Genomic DNA, 6,259 nt, shown 5'->3' on the forward strand with positions numbered 1-6,259 from the left:
CTTGCTGTCTTTCACCTGTTTAATTTTTTATACCGGTTTATTGTTTTAAAGTACCAGAGTGGCAAATTTAGAGCCAATCCTACATCTTTACATAACATCTCATACCTTTCTTATTGATGTAGTACCTTAAAAAAACCCTGAGATACTTTCCAAATGCATACTTTTGCAAACTATCTAACATATCATGTCCACCCGGTTTATACTTAGCTTATTAACCCAAGACAAGGTTAGTTTGAAAAAAGATAAAAGACAAAAGATAATCAGTTACATAACAGACTATCTGCTTTAATTGGAATCCCTTCCTTCTCTTAGGGAATCCCCTACCTTTATTTACCTCCCAGGCTTAGGTCTGGTGACAGCATTTAGCTGAAACATATCAGACTGACAGTTATCTTATTCACAAAGTGGAGGGAGATAAAAAAAAAAAAAAAGAATATAAAGTTTGTATTTATTTTAAATATTTTCTTTAATGTGTGAATGCAAAAGAAGAAGAGTTGCAGAGTATTGTTTGCAATGCAAAAAAAAAAAAAACTGAAACATGTAAATATATATAGTTTTTTTTTTTGTACATTCCACACGCTCCATGGAGAGTGATAGCCATCTTTATACCTGACAAATATGCCAAACATTTTTTTTCAGGATGTATTTAAAGTAAAGGAAGTATCTAACTTCAGTGTTTGGCTGTCAGATCACAGAGACACAAAAAACTGAGATTTCAGTGAGCTTGGTGAAATGTTAGGTACAACACAAGTGAATCGACTAGTGAGGATGAAACCTCTCTTAATATTTTTGCAACTTTTTGCAGCTCTTTCACTTCAAATTCTTTGCAATGAAGCCTTACAGGAAGCCAAGTCTACGGGGGACATCATCATTGGAGGATTGTTTCCAATACATGAAAGTGTAAACGATAAAGGAGAGTGTGACAGGTATTTCTTTATTTCCCTAAAATTGCTGTTGGACTCTAACAACAGGTCTGAGCGAAAATGTGCAAACTATAAGTAACGTGCTGTATTTTTTAAAATCAGGTTCAGTGACAGCCGGCTGGCCCAGTCTCTGATTATGATTCACGCTATAGAGGAGATAAACCAGAGTGGAGAGTTGGGAAACATCACTCTGGGATATCACATCGTGGACTCCTGCGCTGATGTTACCACAGCTTTGAAAAACTCTCTGCTCTTCATGAAAATGAACCGTAAACGCTCTCAAATCAAGAAACTACTGTGTTTAGAGTCTAGTCTAGGTTTACAATAGTTGTCTTTGTTTATTTTACACTTTGTAAAATGTTAAAACAAAATAAATATTTATTTAAAGTGTTTATGAAAAAAGAAGTATTGTATAAAATTTTGGGTCGTATAATCCTAACAGTGCTTTCTTTTATGGTCTTACCTACTAGTGTTTTATTTAATATAGATTTTTTTCTTTATATCTAATATCATACAACGGATAAAATAAATGCTGTCTAATGTTTCTACAGCAAATTCAGACACAGATTGTAAACATCAACCCCCACCACCAGTGATGGCCGTCATAGGGGATTACTATTCAGAAATATCCATAGCAGTTACAAGGCATCTCAATCTGGAGCAAATTCCTCAGGTATGGTGTATAATAGGCATTCCTACTTACATTTATTCATATTTATTTCAGCTATTGTAAGAGAGTTTTTTCTTCCTTTGAAGGCACAATATTACTTTTTATTCAATCTTTTATGGTCAAAAGCGACCCTAGATGCTTATATTTTCAATAGAATAATCATCAGGCCTAAGAATATGACCACTCACAGGTGCCACAAACCCTCTTTGGCATTAAATTTGAATTTTATAGAGGAAAAAATATTTCACACTGGTTTTTGGGAGCTTGGGGAGCCCTGGTGTGATATCAATCTGATGATATATCAATCTTAAATTGAGTCCCACACCCACCTCATATGTCCTTGGTCACAGACTTATCATCAGACTTTTAAAGTGATGTTTTACTTAAAAAAAAAAAAAAAACTATAGGGGCAGGCAATGTGTGGGCCAAAATAGTAGTTTTTTGCCTTAAGTCAACACTATGCAATAGACGGTGGACACTGTTTTTAGTGGGAGAGAGGAACTGCTAATGTTGACTGAGAAGATGTTTTGACGGTAGAAGGAATACTTTGAGGATCTTCTCAATGGAAGCAGAGACTAGATGCTTGGAGCCTGACTTGTGGGCATAGACCTGGAGAGGAGAGTTTGTCTGATTGTTTAACTGTGGCTTCAGGATGAGCAGTGTGGGTTTTTTTTGTCCTGGTCGTGGAAAGCTAGACCATCTCTATACCCTGTGCAGGGTGCTAGAGGATTTATGGGAGTTTGCCCAACTCGACCACATTGGTATTTGAAAACGATCTTGTGGTGTTGTGTGGGGGGCACTTCAGGAGTATGGAATCTGGGGTCTTTACTTTGCAAATGCAAATCTGTATTTCGTCTTGCATCAGCCACTGGAACCCAAACCTTCTGTTATCAGAACTCTGAGTTTCTAGGCTGACAATATTCCCTCAATTGTAGAGGAGAAAAGAATTGAACACAAACATATCAGGAAATTACTTGAAGTATGTGCTTATCTAAGCTGGGTATTTAAGTTGGCCAAAAAAATCCAAAACAGCAGGAAGAGCAACAGTGTTTCTAACGCAGAGGGGAAAACAAAGAGACACAAAAACATTGTCATTCCATATATGTCAGGAGTTTCTGAGAAACTAAAAAAAAAGATTTTATCTAAACTAACATACCAGTTGTTCAAACCCCAACAACAGACTCGGACAAACACTGGTTCATCCCCAAGACAGAACACTAAAACTAAAGCTGAGCGGTCTAGTGCAGCACTGTTTGGACTCTTATTGAAGAAGCCAAACAGTAATTACAAAAATTACCTCAAGAGTGAGGTAAACACATTTCTCAGATTTTGGAAAGAAGGGAGAGATGGTTTGAAAGAGGGGTAAAGGAGACCATGTTTTCATTTTCAAACACCTTCACTTCGTTCCTGGGACTCATGCCAAAGAAATTACATAAGCACACTCATCATGGACCAGACAACAACCTAGAGGGACAAGAGGTGTATATTTGCTTTCCGTCTGACTTAAAATGTGAACAGGAGGATGGCTGAAATGCTGCCTAAAAACATCAGAGCTCCAGCTATAGATAGAGGTTTGTGACCAAACAGAACAGAAAGAGACTCCTGAATAATTGATTGATTGACTTTATTGATCTCACATTGGAGAAATGTACTCGTTACATCAGCTCAAATAAGAAGGTGCCAAAGGAAGAAAAATGTGCATGGGATAAATACAGTATATACGGTGCGTCCACATATAACAGCTTTTTTTTTTTTTATAGTAGGAACATCATACAGGGTTGTGGCACAGGGTGTTTACATGGGTATTTATATAGATTGATATTTATATTTATAGTTATAGTTATTGCACTGGGCGTCAAATACAAAGAAACAGGTTATTGTAAAGGGCATCAAATAGTAATTGCACATAGGTTTCAAAATATCTTTCTGAAAAAATTATAAAAAGTCTGGTTGCCTCTGATTTAAGCCTGTTTTGTAGATGTCATGACCTGGATGGCTGAGAATTTACACAGGCATATTAAGCTTATCCGATCCTTCATTTATTCTTCTCAGCTAACAGATCTGTTAATCTCAGTCTGATGATATTTGTTCCCAGTGCTTAATATATTACATATCAATTGTGTATTTTCCTTCCCTCTTGTTTGTTTTAATGGCTTAAAGTGAATTGTAACTTGATTAAATGTTGTCATTTATTTGACCCGTTTACTTGGGACACTTACATTTTTTTGATAATGATAACAAATATATGACTAATGTTGTTTGAATTTGATGCAAAGGAGAAGCAGAATACGAAGAAAAACCTGATCTAATTTTCCATTTGAATTGAGAAAGCTTCCTGGAGAGGTGGCGAAACATCTTCAAATCTTGGAAACCAAGTCCAGTGGATATTTTTTGAATTTTTATGGGAAGTTATACAGGTATTAAATTATCCCGCTATGGGGTTGAATCTAAAACAAACTAAGTAACAAAGAAGCTCAAAATAATGTTTTGGATTTCATGCCTAAGGTGGAAAGACATATTTTTCAGAAGTTTAAAGTCCTTCAGTAGATGCAATAATCACAAACACACTTTTTATGGTAAATGTTTGAGTAGCTTGAGAAGCCAAAGTGCGCCGAAGTCAGAGAATCAGCTACATGCACTCTTCGCCTGCCCAGCTTGTAAACAAGAGGCTGTAGAACAACACAGAAAGATGATGTGTGACATCATACCATATTCCATCTTACTGCTCCTTTAAAGATAAAGAAGGACTGTGCAGCCATTTTGATGTGTACTATAAATGATTTCTGGAAAATAAAAGATGTATAAATATTTTTCTTTAAATTGTTACCAAGAACTTCTGAAAGTCATGTTTGTCTACAGTGATTTATTTCGAAAATATACTGTGATATTGCTCCCACTGATTTTTTTTTATTGAGTGTACCCTGTAGTTTTAGGGTTTTTCAGATTCAAGCTGCCTGGTTATCCCTACAGAAAAAAAATGTACTACCTCATCACTGCCCCCTGAAGAATGGGTTAAATATAGAGCACAGCTTTTGTTATATTGAACAACTGCAATGACAAAAACAGGTGGTTATTGTAAATTGCAGGACTTGTAGGATCTGCAACTAAAATCTTGGTTCCTAAAAAGACAGCATAGCTTCAGGGAGTTAGGAAATTATGCCTTGAAGAGTCTTCCCTGCTTTGGGAGCAAAAGGGTGCATAATATCCCTGGTCAGAAAATGCATGTTAATGACTTGATGCTTGTTTTGTTTTTTCTTTGATCGGGCTTTAACAGTATTTTTTAAATATTTCAACAGATAAGTTATGGTTCTACATCTGGCCGTCTGAGTGATAAAACTCGCTTCCCAAGTTTTCTGAGAACCGTGCCAAAGGACGATCACCAAGCACATGCCATTATTGAGATTCTGAAGAATCGTAACTGGAATTGGGTTGGTGTCATAGCAACAGATGGTGAATACGGCCGCTACGCTGTTGAACGTCTCCGGCATCATGCAAAAAAAAAAACAACATCTGCTTTGCTTACGTTAATTTTCTGCCAGAGTTTCTTGTTGACGAAAATCTTGAAGACTCCATAAAAGAAACAGTTCAAAACATCACTGAAAATGGAGATGTCTCTGTCATTGTGTCCTTTGCCAAATCTAAACATATGGAGGACCTTTTTAACAGTGTTCTTAAAGATAAAAGAGGCAGAAACAAAGTTTGGGTAGCCAGTGATAACTGGTCACAATCTGCTGAAAGTCTTGATACTGAAAAATGGACTTTAGAGGATGTTGGAACTGTCTTTGGGATAACTCTTAAATCTGGAAAAACATCCAAGTTTGAACAGTTTCTCAGGAATCTTGATCTAGACCCAGATCTATACAAAAACAACTCCTTTTTGAGGGACTTTTTGGATAAAACTGAGAACCCTATCAACAGATTAATCAAGAGGACAAGTCCGTATGCTGTGTTCAGTATCAAGCTGGCAGTCAATGCAATTTCTCAGACTATTAAATCCCTCTGCATCAACAAGGAGTGTAACACATCCACATTACAACCCAGGGAGGTATGCATAAAAACACACATAGGCATTCATTACTCAAAATGCATTCCAGAAATACTCAATGAAATGCTTTATAACAGGGGTCTTCAACGTTTTCAAAGCCAAGGACCCCCAAACTGATTGCAAGATGGAGCGGGGACCCCCTAATTATATATATTGTATGAAATTGTGCTATATCAAACTGGTCCTATAGTCACTCTATTACAGATGGAGTCATGTAACGAAAGTAATTTCTCCCTGGGATTATTAAAGTATTTCTGATTCTGATTCCTGGTTCATGGGACAGGTGTTGTTGCTCTTGAAAGAGCTCCTGTATGTTGCTGAATGTGTGTATTGATGACTGAAAGACATCTTCTGGCTCCACTTATCAGTTTACTACAGTGTGTTGAATTCATGTTAATGTGTATTTAAAGACATTTTAATTAGTGCAAAAAATTGCAGGCGGGAATATAAAAAAAGTAATCAACCAAGACTTTCGCGACCCCCGTGCAGTACCTCTGCGGACCCCCTAGGGGTCGCGGACCCCCTGTTGAAGGCCTCTGCTTTATAGTATTTCATATTAACATCCCCATGTACTTTGTGTTATTCTATGTGAAAAATTCGATCCAGTAATTATATGGTGAG

General features: G+C 36.8%; 1 protein-coding gene across 1 annotated transcript in view; it reads left to right on the plus strand.

The window, feature by feature from the left end:
* The first annotated feature begins 756 nt into the window (after positions 1-756).
* Positions 757-6,259, plus strand: part of LOC107094479 (G-protein coupled receptor family C group 6 member A-like) — an 8,819-nt gene continuing 3,316 nt past the window's right edge. Inside the window, 5 exon segments of the mRNA XM_015390080.1 lie at positions 757-926; positions 1,026-1,192; positions 1,475-1,596; positions 4,890-5,087; positions 5,090-5,638. Coding sequence (XP_015245566.1) covers positions 769-926; positions 1,026-1,192; positions 1,475-1,596; positions 4,890-5,087; positions 5,090-5,638 — 1,194 coding nt within the window. The 5' untranslated portion in view covers positions 757-768.

Source organism: Cyprinodon variegatus, unplaced genomic scaffold, assembly GCF_000732505.1.
Source record: "Cyprinodon variegatus isolate N-32 unplaced genomic scaffold, C_variegatus-1.0 Scaffold485, whole genome shotgun sequence".
NCBI lineage: Eukaryota > Metazoa > Chordata > Actinopteri > Cyprinodontiformes > Cyprinodontidae > Cyprinodon > Cyprinodon variegatus.